Below are 23,545 nucleotides of genomic sequence, written 5' to 3'. Positions count from 1 at the left end.
CATGGGAGGGAGGAGGATCAGAGGTTACGTAGAACCAGAAAATGTTTATCTCAGCCCCTGAAAAAGAATAAGAGTCACCACCTTCAGTGGGAGGTGGAGGATAAATTGCCTCTCCAGGAACTTCCCATCCTCCTATGCCTCAGGTTAATAACCAGATTTTCATATTTACAGTCATTTATAAACTTCTAGTTTAGGGGGGTTGTTCTTGCTTTAAGCTGAAACACTCTGTCCTGGAGGGAGTGTATGAAGACCCAAAATGTAGGGGCTGGAGAGACGGCTCAGTGGTTCAGACACTAGCTGTTCTTCCAGAGAACTAAGGTTCAGTTCCTAGCTCTCACATGGTAGTAACTCCAGTTCCACAAGATCTGATGCCCTTTTCTGGTCTGTGTAGGCATAAATACCCATACATGCAGACAAAACACCCATACACATTAAAGATTAAATTTAAAAAACCCCAGTAAGTATGTTAACAGTTAGTTCACTCCCAGAAAGTCCCTGAAACTTAGCAGATTCACAACATGCCTCCTCCCTCAAGGTCACCCAAGAAGTCGGGACTTCTGAGAAGCAGGGACTTTCCTTCCAGTCAAGCTACCAGCAAGCTGTCCAATGAATCCCAGGGTCCTAGCTTTTGAGGGTTGTCACAATGTTGAAGTGGGCTTTTGGTAACACAGCTGCCTTTGAGTCCCCCATGTCCCCAGGTGGACTTCAGTGGTAGCCTTACTTTGTTCTGTCATAGTTTCCTATCCGGGGTCAGTAGACATTTGTTCTTCTCCCCAAAGGGTATCACATAACAATAACACACATATCTATTACAGAAAGCTCCAGAAACACAGACAAGCACAAGGGGAATGGTCATAATCGGTTTCATAATCACTGTTACATTTTTTATATTATTTCTTTAAGATTTATGTATATATTATGTATACAATTGTGCCTACAGGCCAGAAGAGGGCACCAGATCTCATTACAGATGGCTGTGAGTGACCATGTGGTTGCTGGGAATTGAACTCAGGACCTCTGGAAGCCAGTGCTCTTAACCTCTGAGCCATCCCTCCAGCCCCTCACTGTTACGTTTTGGTTTTTAAGAACGATATACAATATATGTAAGGGTGTGAATACATGCACATTTTATTTTTTATAACAAGATTTTAACCATTTACTTTGTGTGTGTGCACGCACATGCATGCGTGCAGGTATGTGTGTATCACAGCCCACATGTGGAGCTCAGAGGAGAAAGCACCTTTATCCACTCATCTGTCTTACTGATCCTACTTACTTAATTTTTTTAAGCTGAAAAGGGATGGCTTTTATTTTAAAACTGACTTTATGTAAGTGTACATTTGAATTAAAAGAAAAGGAAGAGACTGTATCAAAGAGATCTTTTCCAAAGGTATTCTCAGTAGTGATAAAGAATTCAGAGTTCTTGTCCCCAAGAACAGCATGTGTTTAGCAGGTTTGATCTTGGAGGCCTATAGACATGGTACAATTTATAGGTCTACTGTTTGGCTGTACCATCTAGGGCAAAAGCTTTCATCACCTCTACCCTGGGGCTTTCCATCTGTAAAACGGACACTTGGGTGACATGGGATGTCTGCTGGCCTTTGTCATCCTTTGGAGTTTCAGGTAAGATCACTTCAATTATACTATAGGAGAATTGCTCTTCAGTTCTCAGTCCCTGAGGTTTGGACCAAAGCCTCTTAAGTTGCAGGCACAGGCCCCGGTGTGGCCGTCAGGGAGCGCAGATATGCCTGGGACCCAAGGGCACATGCCTGGATCCAATGGCAACTGTTCCACTGGCGGAAAGCACCTGAGAATGTCACTCACACAAAGCTGAAGGGCAGGGGAAGAATGGTCCTGGTCACACTTGTAACTGGGCCTTTGTTTCCTTTGCAGTGGCAAAGTTTGTGTTTGTGATGAAGTGATACTGGGGATGAGGAGGGGTCTGGAAACCTACTGCTTGCTAGGGAAGCTGTTCTGGGTTGGCCAGGGATAGGAGTGGCCTGTCAGGTGACAGTGGAGATTAAATGAAGTGATTCTACAACACATTTCATACCTGTCATAGTTTGCTTCAGATGTCAACTCTGAGGGGAGGGAATCTGAACTAAGGAATCAGTTCCCTTGGACTGACCCATGGGCATGACTCTGGGGGTGCTTTCTTAATGATTGATATGGTGGGCCCACTCCCTGCCCACTGTGGTGGGGCCACTCCTGGGCAGGTGGCCTTGGGTTGTATAAGAGAGCCAGCCAAGCAAACTACAAAGGACAAACCAGTCAGCAGTATTTCTTTTTGGCCTCTGTTTCAGTTCCTCCCTCCAGGTCCTGCCTTGGCTTCCCTTGATGGTGGATGTGACCTGTAAACTAAATAAACTTTTTCTCCCTTTGTTTGGTCAGTGTTTTATCATGCAGAAGAAAGTTAACTACAATAGTACCATACATGACTGGTGTTCTCTCTCTCCATTTGTCTCTCTTTGTCTCTCCTGTTCACTCTAGTGCTGGGATTACAGGCATGTGCCGCATGCCTGGCTCAGTTCTGTGCATAAAGTAAGGATGAAGTAGTCATTATCATCATTGTGGAGACCCAAAAATGTGAGCCTATTTCCACATTGACCAAAGGTCAGAGAGTTGGACCTTACCTCTATCCCTTCAAGTTTATTGTCTGTTTCTACCTCAAACAAAGGTCCAACCCAGACATAGAGCAGAGACTTCTGCTCTCTCAAGGTTATTGTCAACAGAAGTGGCTAACATCCAGACCTTGCATTTTCAGGAATAGAGAAGTAGATATGTTTCTACCTCAAACAAAAGTCTAAGGATCCAACTAAGGTTCCAATTCCCCTAAGGAGAAAACATTGGATTCCACCAACAGAATGGTTTGCCCACAGAATGTTTTGGTCTAGGGTGTGATTATGACTTGTTTTGTCCTAGAAACAGAATGTTTAATTATGGATGTAGGACCCGACATTCAGTTGGTGTGTTCATCTCCTTGTATCATGTTAATGCAGTTTTTTTTTTTATCTTACGTCTACCTTTTGGGGTTAGGGCATTTTAAGCAATAAGAAATTAAATGTGGGCAACTTCAGTATTCACTGGAACTCCCTCCTGATACTATTCTATGTTTCTCTTTTATTATTTTTGCATCTTCATACTCTTTTCTTGTGTTTCTGATCCCCATGTCCCTACCATGGCAAGTGGTATTTTTGTCGAGGATGGTCCCCGACACATCATGATTATAGTTAAATATTATCTTTATCAGACATTCTCGTGTTTCTCTAAATATGTTGTATTCGTGCCCAAACCAGGCTGGGAGACAGTTCGGCATACAAGCTCTAATATGTTGTAAAGCAAATTAAAGGGCGGGCGTGCTTCATAAAATTCTCAGAAAATGACCCGGGTTTCCATTAACCCATTCTCTCTGTCGATAAAAAATTGATTACTTGAATGTGTATAACTTTAGGGTCACTAGTCTGACAACGTTAAGAACTTGAAGTTCTCAGAAAAATGAGAGGAAAGAAATAGAACACAAAGGCCTGTGTCACATCACAGCCACGGACCCTGAGGAGATATATCAGGGACAAAATCCTGCATGGAGGCTCCCAAGGACACTGCTTAATTCTCAGGGAATATGTAGCCCACACCCTACTTTCTTAAGATTAAACCAACTGATTCTGTGTCCTTGAAGAGACATCAAAGTTCTAGTTGGCCAGGATACCAGATATGAAACTCTCCAGGAGTCAGAATGAAGGGTTCTGTCTCCTCCACTCTATCAGACATCAGTCAAGAGACAGGGCCTTGCGACCATTCATACACATGGAAGGCAAGTCTCAGTGTCCTCAAGTCTGAACTCTTCCCCCTTCAAAAGAGTCTGCTCGAATGTGCCTCTGAGCCCTCACAAGCACTCTCAGTTCCTTGTGCCACACGACCTATGCTGGTACTTCGTGTCCTATGCTGGTAGTTCGTGTCCTATGCTGGTACTTCATGTCCTATGCTGGTACTTCGTGTCCTATGCTGGTACTTCATGTTCTATGATGGTACTTCGTGTCCTATGCTGGTACTTCGTGTCCTATGTTGGTACTTTGTGCCCTATGTTGGCACTTCGTGTCCTATGCTGGTACTTCGTGTCCTATGTTGGTACTTTGTGCCCTATGTTGGCACTTCGTGTCCTATGCTGGTACTTCATGTTCTATGCTGATACTTCGTGCCTTATTCTGGCACTTCACTTGCATAATCTCATTTTACCAGTGAGCCTGTGAGAAAGCCAAGGTTTCCTTAAGATTGATGTATTCAAAATCACACAGGAGGCATCTGGGTTCAGTTTATGGCTTAACTCCCTACGAGTGGTGGGCAGGGATAGTGCCCTAGGACAACAAAATACCCTGAGGAGGGCTGTGAGTGAGCGCTGTACCAGATGCTCTACATCAATCCTTATCTGACTTCTCCAGACTTCAGTTTCCGAATCCACAGATTCAGAAGTCATAATTTTGATAATGCATTCTTTATGTCTTATGGAAGATGTGGGTCTCATATGGTACAATATGCATTTCTGCTAGAAGATCGCAATATTTCGTGTATTAGCCGTCATGGTATCAAATAAGAGTCACATTTAGAACACACTGAAGCCACTCTGCTGTGACAAAATCAGGAGATTTCAATAAGGATGCTCTTTACTGCCAGCTTGACTGGAAACATACATGTGGATGCGTCTGTGCGGGTATTACCAGAAAGGCTTAAATGAAGTGGAAAGACCTATCTACCTATGATGTAGGGGACATTACCCCTTGGGTTGAGGTGCTGGACTGAATAAAATGGAGAAAGTGAGCTGAGCACCAGCATCCGTCTCTGCTTCCTGACTGCGGATGGAGTGTGATCAGCTGTCTCAGGAGGACGGACTGGTACCCTCCAACTGTGAGCCACAGGGAACCCTTCCTTAGGTAGGGCTTTTTTGTAACTATTTTTTTTTTATTGCTGCAACAAGGAAAGCAACCAATAAGGAACCAAGTCAAGAAAACAACTATTTCCCAGGCCATAGTTTTCAGAACTTCGTAATCTGAAATTAGCTAAATGCTGGGAAGTATTCTAGAAAAATAGAAAATGAACTTTATCATCAATAAAATTTTCATCTTTTGTTTAATTTTTACATTGGGATGAAATACAGGTACAGGCACTGCAAAATTTTGTCTATTTATTTCATTATAGATGAAAACAAAAAGGTTCTTTAGAAAAATAAAACAGTGATCAAGTTTTCTCCCAGACAAGTGTGCCTGTGTATGTGTGGGGAGGAGTGAATTTGCCCAGTGTTGACTGCACTTAGTAAAGGTGGTAAGAACAGGTGCTGCGAGTCCGAGGTAGCTGTGTTTATTTGGGGGTAAGTGATAGACACACAACCCAAACCAGATCCAGAGAACAGGGGAGTTTACTAGGTTCTGGAAGCTAGAAAGGTTGGGACAGAGCTGTGGGTGGAAGATAGAGATGACCTTGGAACCACAGCTGCTCCCTCCTCATCCCAGTCCAGTGCCTCTGGCCGCTGTGTTGTCTCGCATCTCCACCCCATGTGGGTTCCTATACCCTCTCAATGCAGTCCAGATTTCTCAGTGGGTCAGAGGTTACCTACCTATAAATCGCCTACAGCTTGGTATGCAATCAAGCATACAAAGTGGCTGCCATGGCATAGCACACTCTTACTTCCTGTGTACCCTGAAACCATTCCCTTTTGTCCTGAAACCACCCCTTCTTTGCTCCATCAATGACTCCAAGATTTTGATTAGGAAAACCTAGTTCAGATAAGATGACTCCAGATGTAAATAGGAGAGATTGCAGCTCTAGCAGGTGTCACAGGAGGAGCCGAGGCTGGATGAATCTCTCTGTTGATTCTGAGACTTGCCAGTGTTCTCCAAGTACTCAATACTAATCTATGATGGTTAATACTGATTGTAAACATGACAGGAGCTAGGGTCATCATGGAACAAACATCTGTGTATATCCGTAATGGAGTTTCTAGCCTAACTGAAGGGCAAAGAGCCACCCTAAGTGTGGGCGGCACCATTCCACTGTCTGCAGTCCTGGACTGCATCAAGAGGAGAGAGTGAGCTGAGCATCAGTATTCAGCTCTCTGCTTCTTGACTGCTGCTGTGTGATCATCTGTCTCCGTCTCCTGCTACAGTGACTTCACCACCATGATGGACTGTACCCTCAAACTGTGAGCCAAATGAAACACTCACTCTAGTTGCTTCTTGTCACAACAATGAAAAATCTAACCAACATAGCACCTTCTTTTCCTTTCTCTACTGCCCCTCATGAAGCTTTTGTCCTACAGCTGATTTCCTCAGGAGCACTTGGGGCTGTTCCTCTAGTTAGATCTAGAAGATGGAGTCTTCTGTCCAATGTTGTAAGTTGATCCTTTTGGGCAAAGTAGCTGTAGCAAGAGAAATGAAGGGATTGGTGTGCTTGGTCCTGGATACACAAAGCTTACACTTCAGAAAGAATGGGCTGCCATCTGGGCTTACCTCATCTGTGGAGTGTGGCTCACACAATAATTGCGGAGGTACTGAGGAAATGGAAATCAAATGCTATGATAGTTTGGATGAAAATGGTCACTATCTCATAGGAATGGGCACTATTGGGACAAGTGGCCTTGATGAAGTAGGTGTGGCATTGTTGGGGGAAATGTGTCACAGGGTGGGGGGTGGAGCTTTGAGGTTTCAGAAACTCAAGCCAGGCCTAGTGTGACTCATTCTCTTTCTGCTGCCTGCAGATCCAGATGTTGAACTCACAGCTGCTTCTCCAGGACCATGTCTGCCTACATGCCACCATGCTTCTCGCCATGATGATAATGGACTAAATCTCTGAACTGTAAGTCAAGCCCAATTAAATGCTTTCCTTTATAAGAGTTGCCATGCAAAACTGGATGTCAATCTGTAGAAGAATGAAAATAGACCCATATCTATCACCATGCACAAAACTCAAGTCCAAGTGGGTGAAAGACCTCAATATCAGTCCAAACACACTGAACGTGATTGAAGAGAAAGTGGGAAGTACTCTACAATGCGTGGGCACAGGAGACCACTTCCTACGTATAACCCCAGCAGCACAGACAGTAAGGGCCTCATTGAATAAATGGGACCTCCTGAGACTGAGAAGCTTCTGTAAAGCAAAGGACACTGTTGCTAAGACAGAAAGGCAACCCACTGACTGGGAGAAGATCTTCACCAACCCCGCAACTGACAAAGGTCTGATCTCCAAAATATATAAAGAACTCAAGAAACTAGACCTTAAAAGGCTAATCAACCAATTATAAAATGGGGCACTGAGTTGAACAGAGATCTCTCAACAGAAGAAGTTCAAATGGCCAAAAGACACCTAAGGTCATGCTCAACTTCCTTAGCGATCAGGGAAATGCAAATCAAGACAACTTTAAGATACCATCTTACACCTGTCAGAATGGCGAAAATCAAAAACACCAATGATAGCCTTTGCTGGAGAGGTTGTGAAGAAAGGGGTACACTCATCCATTGCTGGTGGGAATGCAAACTTGTGCAACCACTCTGGAAAGCAGTGTGGAGGTTTCTCAGGAAATTCGGGATCAACCTACCCATGGACCCAGCAATACCACTCTTGGGAATATACCCAAGAGAGGCCTTATCACACAACAAAAGTATATGCTCTACTATGTTTATAGCAGCATTGTTTGTAATAGCCAGAACCTGGAAACAACCTAGATGCCCTTCAATTGAAGAATGGATGAAGAAAGTATGGAATATATACATATTAGAGTACTACTCAGCAGTAAAAAACAAGGACTTCTTGAAGTTTGCAGGCAAATGGATGGAAATAGAAAACACCATCCTGAGTGAGGTAAGCCAGACCCAAAAAGAGGAACATGGGATGTACTCACTCATATTTGGTTTCTAGCCATAAATAAAGGACATTGAGCCTATAATTCGGGTTCTTAGAGAAGCTAAATAAGAAGGAGAACCCAAAGAAAATCATATAGGCATCCTCCTGAATATTAACCTTCATCAGGCGATGAAAGGAGACAGAGACAGAGACCCACAATGGAGCACCGAACTGAAATCTCAAGGTCCAAATCAGGAGCAGAAGGACAGAGAGCACAAGCAAGGAACTCAGGACCGCGAGGGGTGCACCCATACACTGAGACAATGGGGATGTTCTATCGGGAACTCACCAAGGCCAGCTGGCCTGGGTCTGAAAAAGCCTGGGTTAAAACCGGTCTCACTGAACATAGTGGACAATGAGGACTACTGAGACCTCAAGAACAATGGCAATGGGTTTTTTGATCCTACTGTACCTATTGGTTTCGTGGGAGCCTAGGCAGTTTCGTGGATGCTCACCTTACTAGACCTTACTAGTCCAAGGTGGGTGGTCCTTGGACTTCCCACAGGGCAGGGAACCCTGATTGCTCTTTGGGCTGACGAGGGAGGGGGACTTGATTGGGGGAGGGGGAGGGAAAGGGGAGGCGGCGGTGGGGAAGAGACAGAAATCTTTAATAAATAAATAAATTAAAAAAAAAAAAGAGTTGCCATGGTCAGGGTGCCTCTTCACAGCAATAGAAACCCTAACTAAGACAGATGCCAAGAACAACATCTACCATACACACTCCCCCAGGGGGCGCAAGTAGTCTCAAAGGATGAGACTTGCTTAGCTTACATCAACTAGCTGATCTGACCTGAATCTGATCCTCCATTACTTCCTACTCCCTTCCTCCAAATTACAGGCAATCAAGCAAAGCCAATAGGATGAGAGAGAAACTCCACTGGAGCTCCTGGGAAATTAAAGCACCCCTCTCCTGTATATGGGAGAGAAGGAGGCAAGGATGATTCACAAGTTAGAGTTGCAGACATCAGTAGGAACCCATGTTTAGCTAAAGGTAAACATTGATGATCATATATGAAAAGACTTAAGAAGTATGCAAATCTGCAGGTAAGTATAAACACATTATATATATATATATATAATATATAGATTGCTCTTTCAGCTTGAAGGCATCTAAGAACATAGCATTCCAAGATTAGCGAGCATGCCTAGTGTCCAGCTCCTAGTTACAAGCACTATTCCTGCCCCCTCCTCTAACACACACAAGTTACCATAGTGCCAGAAGTAAAGTACCCAATTCCCAACTACAGATAAAACCAGGCTTGTCTGTGGCTCAGTGGGAGAGCGCTTGCCCATTATATGTGAGATCCCAGGCTTGAGTGACCACCTAATACAAAGCCAAACCAAAAATTCATGCAGGGGACCTGCAGTCAAGGACAGGATGAGCTCCTAGTGGACAAAATGGGAACAGTTTTAGCAACAGAACAGCCACATGAAGGCCCAACCCAAAGAAAGCATGGAGAGTCTTGTGTCCAGACTGAGAGGAACAGGGGAGTAAGTGACCAATGGAAGAGACACCAATCTCCTGCAGGAGGACCCCAAGTAAGCCATGGCAACACTCGGCCTTCCAGGATTAGAGCAAACTCCACACACCTCACCTGTGGGTCATGTTTCCTTTCTGTATACAGAACAGGAAGGGAGACAGGACAGGGCGACCACCCAGGGCAGAAACCCAGCAAGTGCCATCTCAGTCAGGTGACCAAGCCCAAGTTAGTAGGCTTTTGTTGTTGTTGCTGCCATTTTTTGTTGTTGTAACCTTGGCTGGCCTAGAGCCATCTACGTAGAAAAGGCTGCCCTTAAACACATAGAGATCTGCCTGCCTCTGCCTCATCAGTGCTGGGAATCAAGGTGTGCACCGCCTCATCCAGCCTGTTGTGAATCTTGTAGACAGAGCACACATGAGAAACGCTATGGTGCAGATGGTTTTTCTTCTAGAGCCCCATGACCTGGGACTATAATATTTTACGTGAGTAAAATTTTTCAAGTATTCTGACAAGGAGAGCTTCCCAAATAACCAGCCAGTGTTCTTCCCAGGTGGCCAGATCCTTAAATGCCTATGGCAAAACCTAAAAGCAAGCCCCAGCCAAACCTGTCAGAAATAGGCAGTCTAAGAAGCGACTGCAGTGTCCAGCTTTAAAAGATGACAACATCCAGCGAAGTCTGCTGAATGGGACCCTGGAACAGGGACTCTAAATGAACATTAATAAGAATATCTCAATATGACTTCATCAACAGAGTTGAACCCCAGCAGTGGAAGATCTTAGAAGTCGCAGAAGCTCGGTACTGGCTGGGACAAGGTGGACCCTGCCTCTGTTCTCTAGTTCGGTCCATACATACTCACGGAGTAGCCACCATGAGGTCATCTCTGCCTTAACACTCAGGGATAAGTGATTAATGACACAGGCAGTGCACCTGGGATGGGAGGAGTAAATCAAACAGAGGGCTCGCACAGCTTTGGATGCAACGAAAACAAACTATGGACCAGGATGAGCTAGGAGAGCTAGAGGGATAGGAAGTCCAGATATGCACAGATTGGAAGGTGTCTTTGTTAATAGGACATTGGGACATAGACCCGAAAGTGAGGCCCCCCTTGCTAGATGAGGATGTGAACAGGAACGCTGTCCAGTGACAGAGGGAGAACAGAAAGGGATGAGGGCAGGGCTCAGAGAAACTGAGATGGGCTTAAAGTTGATTTATTTATGGGGGGGGGCATGCACATGTGTGGGGGCGAGAGGACAACTTTGGGGGTTCCCATCTTGCCAAGGCAGGTTCTCTCTTGTTTCTGATGGTTTGCTGCATAAACCAGGTTAGCTAGTCCTCAACTTTCTGGGCAATTCTGTCTCCATCTCTCATCTCACCCCAGGATGGCTGGAAATGCATTTTATGTGGATCATGAAAAGATCTCATTTAGGTCATGAACCTTTCAAGGAACATGCTTTTACAGGTTGACGAATCTCTCCCACCCAAGAATTTTATTCTTAGTGTGATGGGAACACACACACACACACACACACACACACACACACACACACACACTGGACAGCTTTAAACTGGCATAGTGATCTGCTTTGATCTAACTTGTTCAAGATTATTTCAACAGCTATATGGAAAATGAACTATAGAGGGCGCTAGAGTAGACCCACTCAAATCAGAGTAGGCGTGTGCAGTGGTCCAAAGGAAGATGGAGAGCAGTACCCAGGTAGGTGGCAGAGATGGTGGGAAGCATGTTTTGTGGCCGAGCTAATAGGACTAACTTGAGTGGGAGTGGGTGTGTGTCAGACAGCAAAGCTGAGTTCTAGGGTCCACAAGATGTCACATTCGGCAAAGGCACTTGTGACCAAGCTGGACAAATGGAGTTCAATTCTTGGGACCCACATGGTAGGAGGGAATACCAGTCTATAAAATTGTCTTTGAACTATCTAACACATGTGCTCTAGACCACATGCACATGAATACACACACACACATTCACATGTGCTTACACACGATTAGAAAATGAGCTGGGAAGAGTATCAAGACTCACAGCTACATAACATCATACATGTCACTCAAGTCCTTGAGGTCATGACTGTCCTCTAAGGCCAGCATCTAATTCTGAGAGGGTGACAGATAGATTCTGCTACATGACATCATCCCTGTTTATTGAGACCTTTGTTCAGGCATGAACCCTCTGACGAGACTCATCTTGAAGATCAAAGGGAACCGCAGGAAACTGGTGAGGAGCAAGGATGTGTTTCCTCTCACTGGGGTGGCTGGGGAGGTGGCCAAGTGCAACCAGCAGCTTCTCCATTGTCTCCTTTCTCTTCAAATGCCAGGAGGGCGGAGACTCCATTCTCCCCTGCACAGCAAGTGCCTAGCGGTCTGTGTGCCAGAAACATTTGCCCAACAACTGTGGAGTATATTGACAGAGGCATATCACGGGACCAGGAGGGAGCCCAAGTTCTTTTCAAAAACCACATTTTCGGGACTGGCAAGAGAGTCAGCGAGCAAGGAGCTTGCCACTGAACCCGACAGCTTGAGTTCATGGTGGAAGGAGAGAACCAGCTACTTCAAGCTGTCCTCTGACCTCTGACCTCCGCACGTGCACGATGTGACAAGCTCATGCACATACACATACACACACAAAATAAATACCTGCAGCATTTTTTTTTCTGAAAGAAGCCCTATTTTAAGAGAAAAACAGGCTACTCCCAGAAGACAAAGAATAGAGTTCAAGGAGGGTTCTGAGTCTGAGCAATCAGAGACAGTGCAGGGAATGTGGAATTGATCTCGCAAGTGACAGTGACGGGCGCAATCTTGCCGATGAGCGTATGTGCTCATCACAGGATCATCACGTCAGAGCTGGGAGAGATCTCAGGAAACTTTGGATCATCTGCTCATTTCTTTATAGATGAAGAAAAGACGAAGGATAACCTTGGGAGTGTCCTCGCTTTCCACCAGGTGTATAAGCCAGGCTAGCTAGCCCTTAAGTTTCTGGAGGATTCTCCTTTCTTGGCCTCCCATCCCAATATATAAGAGCTGGGATTGTAGAAGTTACCGTGTGCAGCTGGACCAGAGCTCTGCAGATCCAAACTCGGGTGCTCACACCGGCACGCCAAGCGCTCGGCTCAGCGACCCGACACTCAGCCCTATTCTTTTTTATATTGCTGATCTCCAGCTACATTAAACTTCCTTTTCCACGTGAAGGCTCAAAGAGTTTTCTGAAGCAAAATAGAAATACAGTCTTCTAAAGTCTGAAATCTATTCACAAGGAAAACACTTATTTTAGAATTTAGTTTCATTTTTTAAAAAAATCTCTTAGCGAAGTGATGGAGGTGGGTCTTGTAATAATAAAGAAACTGCCTCGGCCCTCATAGGACAGAAAATTAGGTAGGCGGAGTAGACAGAAGAGAATGCTGGGAAAAAGAAGCTTAGTGTTTGAGTCGCCATGATTCTCCCTCTCCAGACAGACGCAGGTTAAGATCCTCTCTGGTAAGCCAGCTCATGGGCTACACAGAATATTAGAAATGGGTTAGAACAATATGTAAGAGCTAGCCAATAAGAAACTGGACCTAGCCGGGCCAGGCAGTGTTTGAAAGAATACAGTTTCCGTGTAATTATTTCGGACATAAGCTAGCCATGCGGGCGGCCGGGGACGCAGCCCTGCCGCCGCTCCTAATTCAACAGCGAAGTTCTTATCATTCACCGAAGATTGGGCAGCTCACCACGCTCCCTTTTTCCTTTGGCTGCCAGGAAGCTTATAACTAAATTTAGCACTTACTCCTTCAGTAATAGTGGTCTCGATTTTTAGCAAACAGTACTTATTACTCCCCTCCATGACCCTCTTATACAACTATTTTAATGACTTTATTGCATATGTATCTTTTTAAAATATTTATTTATTATGCATACAATGTTCTGTCTGTGTGTATGCCTGCAGGCCAGAAGAGGGCACCAGACCCCATTAAAGATGGTTGTGAGCCACCATGTGGTTGCTGCGAATTGAACTCAAGACCTTTGGCGGAGCAGGCAATGCTCTTAACCTCTGAGCCATCTCTCCAGCCCCACATATGTATCTTTTACTGTAGTCACCTCAAATTCTTTTTGGAAGCCAGCCAGGTACAAACCACCAATAAACCAAAACAGAAGGCGAATTTCATCTTGTTGGGCTCTACAGTGATGGTTACTTCCAGGATGATGTCCACTTTGAGACTACATCCGTGACTTGAAAGCCCAGACTGTCCCTCATGGCCTCGTGTTTAGATAGAAGGAAGTCACCACAGGACAGATTGCATACAACTGGCTAGTTCTAAAATTGTAGGGTCTGCCTGCTAACCAGGCAAGCCCATGGAAATGTGCTGAAAATGAAAACAAGATGTGAAAGGCGAAGGCCTCCTTCCCCACACTGACGTGGCAGAACTGCTCTTACAGGAGATGGCTCAGGGGGCCAGCCTGGGCACTGAGTGGTCAGCAGGTGGCCGGCTGGGTCCCATCCACCCTCAAGTTTTCTGCTCACTACAACCACAAATCTCACCCTCACCACGAAGGAGACATGAGATCACGCAGCCTCTATCTCCTCTGGATTCTGGCCACGTAAAAAGATTAAGCCACAAGGGTTTCTCTTCCCTCCCTAGATGAAATTCCTTCTCAACCACAAAAATTTCACCCAGGCAGAGTTTGAAAAGCAATAAAGGAGTCGGTGGGGATCTCGCCTGCTGGCTCCCTCTTCTCTTTGAACCTTGAGTTACCCTTGGTGTAAAGGCAGCAAAAGAAAGAAAGCAGCCCCCCGAAAATGTCTGACTGTTTATGCATTTGAATCCGAGATGCCTGGTGGCAGTTTCTTCGCACTTTTCAGAGTTTGTGAATTAGTTCTTTATTCCTCTGGCATTGGACATCATTTCTGTGATCATCGAGGAGATATGTTCAAAAGAAAAATGGTTTCCAGGATCCTGTTGCCTGAGGCAATATACCTTCTCTCTAGGGCCCATTGGGATTCTATTCATGATCTCCTGCGAGTCAGAGCCAATTTGTTCAGATAGTGACAAGAGGATGCTGCCCCAATGTTCCTAACACCTTGAAGGATGAGACACATCCAAGAATCCATGATGCTTCTTTAGAAAAGCTTCCATGCAGTGATAACTGCAGGCAAGACTGTGGCCTGGCAGCCACGGCTCAGTGGGGTTCTCCCCAGCCCCAGGCTGCCTTGGTCTTTAGCCTCATCTAACTCTTACCTGCAAGTCCTACACAAACAGCCCTTCTGATTCAGAGTCTCTAAAACCAGATAATACTCATGGGTGCGTCACGGAGCAGCTCTGCCACTCTGACGTGTCCTCAAAGCAAAGCTGAGGGCTGAGGAGATGGCTCCATTGATGACACACGGGCAGGCCCAAGCATGAAGCCCTAGGCTCAGATCCCCAGCTTCTGTAATTGCAGCTCTGGGGAGGTGGAGACAGGAGCCTCCCTAGAGTTGGCCAGCAGCCAAGTCTTCAAGCTCCTGGTTCTGTGAGAGACCATGTCTCAAAATAAGATAAAATAATAAAAAAGATGGGGAGAATTGAGACACTGGATGTCCACTCTGGTCTTCATGTGCACAAACACGTATGTGCACACAGAGCGCAAAGGAGGGAGGAGAAAACACACATTACTGACGCTGCTCCCACGTTTTACGATTCTGGAGGGCTAGCTGGGGTCTGAGAACCTACATCTGAAACAAGTTTTCATGATGCTGTACAACAGTTCTAATTCTGGGAAGTCTGTGGACCACTATCAAAGGGTTACTGTATGGATTTGCAGTGTGCGTATAATTATTAATAGCTATCTTCACACGGTGCAGTTGACACTGTTTGTGTTAAATGATGCCAGCTTTTATCATAATGAACTTGTAGTTTAACTCCGAAACAATCTAGTGTAAATAAGAAACTCCAGCAAACTGGAGGGGAAAAAAATCCTACTAACTATGCAATAAAAATAGCCTGATTTTTTTAAAAGTGGATAGTCAGAACTCAAGAAGGGTTCTAAGAACTTTAAGGGCTTCCACGGGAAGTGGCAAGATGCCTCAGAGGGTAAAGGTGCCTACTGCCAAGCCTGAGGACCTGAATTCATTTTCAAGCACATACCGAGTGGAAAGATAAAACCACTTCTGAACAAGGACTTTTGACCTCCACACATGCCTCCCTCAAAATAAACAATCAAAGTAATAAAAAAGTAATAAAAATTAAGAGATTGCTAGGGTACTATCTTCCCTGACATATCCATGTGCATTTATTGCAAGTAGAGAGAGAAAAGCTGACCCAGCTCCTTCTTAAGGTTTCATGTTTCTCTTAACTACAGTTAAAAAAAAAAGCGCCCAGACTTCGTCATTATGGTAAAAAAAAAAAAAAGAATTCTTCAACTTGTTTCAAGCAATTAAGGAGCCAGCGAATGCGGTCGTTGCAAGGCAGTTAGAAACAGCAGCTCAGAAAGAGCAGAGGAAACAGATCAACTACAAGACTCAGGGACTGTTCAAAACCGTCCCCACAACAAAGGAGAAGAACGCGAATCCCTAACCTGAGGGCATCCGGTAACGCCAAGACCAAAGATAAAAAAGCTGTGATGAAAGGCAGCCGCGTGGACCGCCTCGTGTGGGGAGAGGGCAGGGTCGAAGGTTAAGATGGTTTCCCAGCGGGAGCCTTTGGCGACCCTGCAGCTCCAACAGAGATCAGGAAACCCCCAGTCTGCCTCTTCCCCATGCCACGCACCACTCTGTCCAAGAACAAAACTTCTTTCTAATCAATTTGAGCCAGACGCCCGCTCCTCGGGCAGCACGCGGGTACCAGAGCTTGCACAGAACGCAAGCCAGTCCTGGCTCAACAACCAACTTTTCCAACTCCATCAAGATCTGAATTCTCCCGTGAAACAAGAGAATGAGCTCCAGTTGCCTGGCGATGGCTTTTGAAAAATTAAACAAAGAGCACATGTTTGCAAGAATGCAACCAGACGCCTCGCCCTGACACTTGCGACCCGAAATCTACAAGCCACTCTCCCTGACACTCCTTCATGGAGGGGTATGGGTGTCACCATGGTGGTCTGCGTGTCTCGCGGGGTGGAAAGAGGTTAAAGAGTGGGTGAAATTTGGAATCCGCTTCTCCCATCCATCCAGCCCCAAGCCGCCCTTGAACTTGGCACCGGTGCGGGTAGCGAGACGCTCGTCCTCAGATGGGAGGGATCCAGGCTGCCACGACTCACCTCGCCAACTTCTCGCGGCTGGCGGCGCGCGGGCGGCCGGCTCGGGGGCGCGGACGCGGGGGCCGGCGCCTAGGGGAGCGTCGGCCGGCGACCCCGGGGAAGGCGTGGGGCTCCGGAGGGCGCGTGGGGACTGGCGCGTGGCGGCGCTGAGGGGCAGCCTCGGGAAGCGCGGGGAACCCAGGGGGCTCCGGGTCGCGGCGGGTGCGCAAGGACAGCAGCGCCAGCAGCAGCACGGCCAGCGCCAGGAGAAGCAGCGCTGCCGCCTTACTGCGGAGCTTCATGGTGCGGCGCGGCGGCCCCGGGGCGGCGGGGACCCTCTGCGCATCGCGGCCCGTGGCGGCGGCGGTGCGCAGCTCCAAGCTGGCTCGCCCGGGACTGGGGTCTAGGCTGGCGGCTGCGGAGGAGGACTGGGAGGAGGTGGAGGGGGAGGAGATGAGAAGCAGGGGGAGGGCTGGGAGGAGGCCCGTGAGGACTCGGGTGGAGCAGCCCTCCCTACCGTAGTGTGTGGAGTAGCGGCCCTGCAGCCCACCACCGACAGCCAGGAGCCTAGACCTCAGGTAGCTCAGGCTCGCCACACCTTCATTCATTCACTTCATTCATTCAGTGAGTACTCATACTCACCCACGCACTCAGATTCACTCTCCAGTTCACCCAGTCATCCTCAAGCTGTCTCTTCCCCCATTCAAGCCTGTATCCACTCACTGAGGACTCCCTCTCCCATCCACTCACTCGTTGTCCCACCGGCTCCCTCACTGCGCACACTCACCCCTTCCATCTACAACTCCACCCTGTTCCCTCATGCGTTTGTTTATTCCGTACGTGTTTCCATCATTGTTTTCATCCATCTATCCCGCAGGCTTGGGCACCAACCCAGTCCCTCTTGACCCAGGGCAGAATTTTTGGCACTATTGAACAACGGCTGGATATAACCCCTCTGGATCCGTGTACTCTACCGCAACTGTAGAATGGTTTGCAAGGTTTACATTTGAAACCTGACGGTCCCTGGCTTGGTGAACCTGAGATAAGCACCGAGCTTTCCCAAGCTTGCAAAATGAGAACGATAAGGGTGCTACACGAGGCCTCTCTGAGCATTGAGTTAAATAATCCTTTCAAACAGAGCTGCACAGTAGGGGGCTCAAAATGGGATTTGTGGCAATGGCTACAACAAAGCAGTCTATCCTACAGACACACGTGCACATTTTGTTTCCCTTCTGGCATAGAGTTAAGATAGAGTGATAACGTCACAATCAAATGTGAGAATGGGCTCTTCAGAGATCTCGTCATCGGCAATCAGCAGATCCAGGTCAGAACCGCACAGCTGTCTCCCTAGGCATTCCAGTCAGGATCTGAAGCATCAGGACATCCTTTTCCATTCTACACGAACCGACAAGGAGGCGTTCTCTTAACTCCCTCTGTGACACATCTGTTGGACAAAAAAAACACTCAGGATCACATTGTCCCTGGGCGTCTAGAAGACTGTTGTCTTATAACTCATTTAAAATTTAATTACATTATAAATCATTACATTAGCATCTGATTATAAGTCTTTGGGGACCCATTGTACTTAAAGTTCTAGCAGTAAGGCTGTCTAATAAATGGGAATCTCTTACCAAGCAAGCATCTAAAAGATAGCCGGGGTGCCATTGGACATCTATACAGCAAACCTGGAAAGACAGGAAGCTGTTCAAACAATGCACTGGTTCTCCCTGGCTTTGTGAGGAGCGCAGGTGTCATAAATCCCACTGCGAAGTGTCTAGACTTCCGAGAAGGGTGCTTTGGGTGGTCACAGTAATTAGCAGGTTCTCTTGGCATGTTGCTGACACTGCAGTGGGGATCAGGACACTTGGCAGAGTAAAATATTGACCTGGGCCAAGGGCCAGCATAGATACTCCAGACCTGACATTTGGCTTTTAGATTCAGAAATGCTGTTAATTTGGAGTATGGCCCCGTAGTGAAGAAAGCTTTCCTGAATCTCGCTAGCTGCCTTCCCACTTTTGTAAGAAGAATGTTGCAGACAGCAAAGACCCAGGAAGGCAAAGTAGGTCAAAGTAATACATCACAGTGTGGCCAGGGTTTGGGCAGGGAACACAAAGAAAGAACTTGGAACCGATAGACTGAATCAAACAGAGGACTGGTTTTGGGGAATCCTCTGATGGATATGTGTGCATGATTGTTTATGTGGGGGGTGCACATGTGTATGCAGTTGCCTATGTGTGTACAGGTACATGTGTGTGTACGCCTGTGGATGGCAGAAGACACTTGGGATGTGGTTCTTTAGGCACTTTCTGCCTGTTTGGGGAAGCAGGATCTCACATGGGCCTGGAGCTCACCTAATAGGTTAGGCTGGTCAGGCAGCAAGCCCTAGTGACCTCCCTGTCTCCATCCCCAATGCTGAGATTATTAAGAGTGTACCAACACTCTTAAAGGAAGGGAGGAAAGTCCTCTGTTTTTTTTTTAATGTGAACTCCAGCCTTCGTATGACCAAGGCAACTTATAAAAGAACACATTTAAAACTATAATTAGTTATAGTTTTAGAGGATTGCAGTCCATGATAGCAGAGTAAATGCTTGTTGGTTCCTCTCTCAGCCTCCCAAATCTATTTCTCCTTCTGGAATATTAACACCTATAGCTCCTGGTTGCTCCTGACAGAAATTAGACCCATTTTCTTTCCCTCGCTTTCTAGATAAATTTCTCTCTCTTTTTTTTTTTTCCTTTTTCTTTTTTTGGATTTTCGAGACAGGGTTTCTCTGTGGCTTTTGGTTCCTGCCCTGGAACTAGCTCTTGTAGAGCAGGCTGGCCTCGAACTCACAGAGATCCGCCTGCCTCTGCCTCCTGAGTGCTGGGATTAAAGGCGTGCGCCACCACCGCCCGGCCTCTAGATGAATTTCTATAGCCTCATAAGAAGAGGCTCCAAAATATAGTTGGGTAAACTCTCGTTTCTGCGTTTTTGTTTGTGTTTTTGAGACAAGGTCTCACTATGTTACTTCAGCAGGCCTGGAACTTGCCACGTAGACCAGGCTGTTCTCAGATTCACAGAGATCCTCCCTCTTCAGTCTCCTGAGTCCCTTAAAGACGTGGGCCACGATGCCTAGCTACAGTGCATATCTGATTTCACAATTTCTGCGTGTTGGGAATGAGGTTGGTTGGCCAAGGTGTGCTGCCCAAACAATAGGTTGAGCTGCGGAAGTGTGGCAGACGGAAGGATCCAGTTTCTCTTGTCAACTGTACTTGACTGGCTGGTGACCAGAGACCTCCCTCAGGTCCTTGCCAGAGGACTTCCTTTTTCTGTCAAGACAGGGTCACAAGCCAGATAGACCCTCCTAACAAGATTAAAAAACTACAAGCTTTTTCGACCTCAACTCAGAGATGACAAATCCCATTCATTCTTTGCCACCTTTCTATTTGTTCAATCCAATGCACACCCGTAGGGAGGGAATTACATGGGGTCTGAATGTCGGGAGGAGGAGATACCTGGAACTCTCTCGAGACCTTACCTTCCTACTCTCGCCCCCCCCCATTCAAGAAAATAATTATTTTTGTTGGTTGCCCCTCCCAAACCTAACCGGTAGCTGTGTAGAACCTTCCACAGAAACCATTACCAGGCAGGAACAGCCAACCCTTAACTAACAAACTCTGGAGGCTCTGTGGGACAGTAATGAGAACGAAAACCCTCAAGGGGGATAGTAATAGGGACTTCACAGTTTCGTGAGGTTTTCTCTGGGAAAAGTTGCCACTTCCAACTCTTCACAGCAAGTATTGGAGTAAAAGCTCCTCCCACTTTTGTCAGGGGACAAGACGCTAAACCATTTTGAAGCCCACCAGGCCTTCCTAAGAAGGCCTCCCTTCAAGAGAGCTTCCAGAAAGCCTAATTGGAGTGTAACAGAACACTACCAACCTTGGGAAGGGAAACATCTAACTTCGGCCCCTTCCTGTTAGTTCATTCTACTTAAGACTGGTGTGGGGCACTGAGGAGCTCTTGTGATGTCCCCTGCTGAGTGCCACGTACAGCAGAGACTTTGCAAGACTGACGCCTGATCTCGGCTCTGCTGAATGCGCCTTTCCTTCACACCTTGTCAGTACCTCCCCAAAGCCACCTGACCTCAGTTCCTTACACCCAGGACAGAATTCTTGACATTCAGCAGCAACAAAAACATCCTAAGACACATGAAAAGGCAGAGGACACAGAGTGAAGAGATAATACCTGTACCAAATGAGTTTCAGATTTGCCTCTGGTGTGACACCATTGATGGGATTGCCAGTTAGGAACTTCAAACAAGAGTTCTTCATATACTAAAAGCTCTAGTGAGAAGGGCAAGACAACACATAGGAACAGATGGGATAAAAAAGATAGAAATTCTAAGAACCAAGAAGAGGTGCTAGTGATCAGAGAAATAAAGCCACTGAACACATATGAAGATTTATTTTTTTCCAGACAGGGTCTCATTTCCTCATGTCCAGGATGGCTTTGAGTTTACCATGTAGCCAAAGATGAATCCTCCTCAGGGCTGGAATTACAGACATGTGTAAAATAAAGGTAGCCAAAATCTTAACAGATGGGGGCATAGTTCATAAGTGCCACCCCATCTGAGGAGTTACTGGTGGCTGGTAGCTAGTGGCTATAGGGAAAGGGAGAGTCACTTTTGTTTAAAGTCATAGGCCCTGAGAGGCCACCCATGCTCCAACATATGATCCCTGTGCACGTAGGAGCATCACTAAGGACATACAGCAGGTGTTAACTAAAGAGAGAGGGTGTGAGTTGGAAGGGGAAAACAGAGGGGCTGGGGAGAAATCAAGGGGAAAGAAATGGGGGTGCATTGAATCCAAACATACTATTTGCATGTACGAATATTAAATGAGATATTTAATAAGAAATTTAATGAAATATGTAATATCCCTCCAAATCCACGTACATTAAGAGAATAAAAGAACACCATCAATTTTATGATTACAGATTTGATAGCCTGAATAAAATGGACAAGTTTCTTTAGAACTCATCAGCTCTTCCTCAAGAACAAACAGAAAATCTATGTAGGTTTATAGCCATTAAAGAAGTTCAATAGAAGAAGAAGAAGAAGAAGAAGAAGAAGAAGAAGAAGAGGAGGAGGAGGAGGAGGAGGAGGAGGAGGAGGAGGAGGAGGAGGAGAAGTAGTTGTTGAGTCAGTAACAGCCTTCTACAGAAAGAAGTGTGCATCCCAGAACGGTTCTCTGGTAAGTTCTACCAAACATATGTGAAGAATTTATATCAGTTATCCTCCAGAAGACAGAGCCAGAGGGAAAACATATTAGCTCATTCTATGAGGCTGGCATTGCCTTGCTCACCATATCAAAGATCTTGCAAGAAAAGAACTCATGAACCTAGATGGAAAACCCCTCAGCAAATGTTAAGAACTCAAATTCAACAAAGCATGAAAAATAATCCATATGCTATGACCCAGGGAGACCTGCAGTTGCGCAAATGCGGTTCACATTATTTTTTTTAATTTATTTATTTTTTAACGATTTCTGTCTCTTCCCCGCCACTGCCTCCCATTTCCCTCCCCGGTGGTTCACATTAAAAACCCAGATAATGTCGTCCATTGTATCAACAGACAAAGGGAAACTCATGGAATCATGTGAACAGAAAGAGATTTGACAACATCCACTACCGATTCATAACAATAACTCTCAGAAAACTAGCAACAGAGGAAACCCCCTCAGTCTGAAAAAAGAAAAAAAAAACAGTTGTCACAATACATTTTAAATTTTTATTTTTTATTTTTACATACCAATGCCAGTTTCCCCTCCCTCCCCTCGTCCTGCACTCCCCACCTTCCCATCCACCCCACCCTCATCTGCTCCTCAGAGAGGGTAAGGCTTCCCCTGTGAAGTCAATTAAGTCTGTCCCATCACCTCATTGATGCAGGACCAAGGCCCTCCGCCTTCCTGCTCCTATCCTCACTGTTGCTAGGCTAATTAAGGTATCTCCATAGAGAATGGGTTCCACAAAGTCAGCTCATGTGTTAGGGTTAGATTTTGGTTCCACTGCCAGTGGTTCCCCATGGTGCCCAAGCACCTGTCACTTGCATTCAGGGGGCCTAGTTCGGTTTTATGCAGGTTCTGCAGCTATCAGTCTGGAGTCAGTGAGCTCCCGCTAGCTCGGGTCAGCGGAGTCTGTGGGTTTCCCTCATCATGGTCTTGACCCCGTTGTTCATATCAATGCTGGTCCCTCTCATTGATTGTACTCCAGGAGCTTGGCCCAGTGGTTAGTTGTGGATCTCTGCATCTGCTTCCATCAAACAGTTATCATAATACCGAGTGGTGAGGAACTAGAAAGTTCCTAGGTAAGATCAGGAACAATCACATCATACTTCTCATCACACTTGAAGTTCTAGGTGATGCAATAAAACAAGAAAAGGAGATAGCAGGGGAAATGGCTAGGAAGGAAATGTTAACAGCTGTCTTCGCAGATAGCATGACCGTCCAGCTGGAGAACCCAAGCACACACAAACCCTGAGGCAAATAAACAGCACAATGAGGTTGCAAAGTACAAAGTTAATATACTGAGGCTGATCCCTTTTCTATTTTCAGTACTAAACAAGTGGAATTCAAAGTTAAAGCCATGATCCTGGGGCTGAAAGACAGTTTAATGGTTAAGTATGTGCATTGCCCTTGCAGAGGATCGGAGTTCAGTTCCTAGCACCCACATTGGGCAGCTCATAACCACCCTTACCTCCACTTCTAGGAGACATGACATTTTCTTTTGGGCTCTGTGAGCATCTCCACACATGCAACAGACACACACACACACATACATACACATTAACACACACGCGCAATACAATTTTTGTAACATCTCAACTAAATCAATGGAGAGTTAGTTCAGCTTCATAGCTAGAAAGAGTCAATATTTTCAATATGTCAGGCCTTCCCAGTTGATCCATAGGTTCACTCAACTGGCATTCAAGTATCAGGATTTTTA

General features: G+C 46.1%; 1 protein-coding gene across 1 annotated transcript in view; it reads right to left on the bottom strand.

Moving 5' to 3' along the window:
• Positions 1 to 16,968, bottom strand: part of Gxylt2 (glucoside xylosyltransferase 2) — a 94,282-nt gene extending 77,314 nt beyond the window's left edge. Inside the window, exon 1 of the mRNA XM_050149342.1 lies at positions 16,588 to 16,968. Coding sequence (XP_050005299.1) covers positions 16,588 to 16,868 — 281 coding nt within the window. The 5' untranslated portion in view covers positions 16,869 to 16,968. The remainder of the gene's footprint in view (positions 1 to 16,587) is intronic.
• Positions 16,969 to 23,545: the final 6,577 nt, after the last annotated feature.

The sequence above is a fragment of the Alexandromys fortis genome, unplaced genomic scaffold (genome assembly GCF_014885135.2).
Source record: "Alexandromys fortis isolate MF-2015 unplaced genomic scaffold, M_Fortis_MF-2015_v1.1 scaffold_48, whole genome shotgun sequence".
NCBI classification, from domain to species: domain Eukaryota; kingdom Metazoa; phylum Chordata; class Mammalia; order Rodentia; family Cricetidae; genus Alexandromys; species Alexandromys fortis.
This window is presented reverse-complemented; position numbering and strand designations above follow the sequence as displayed.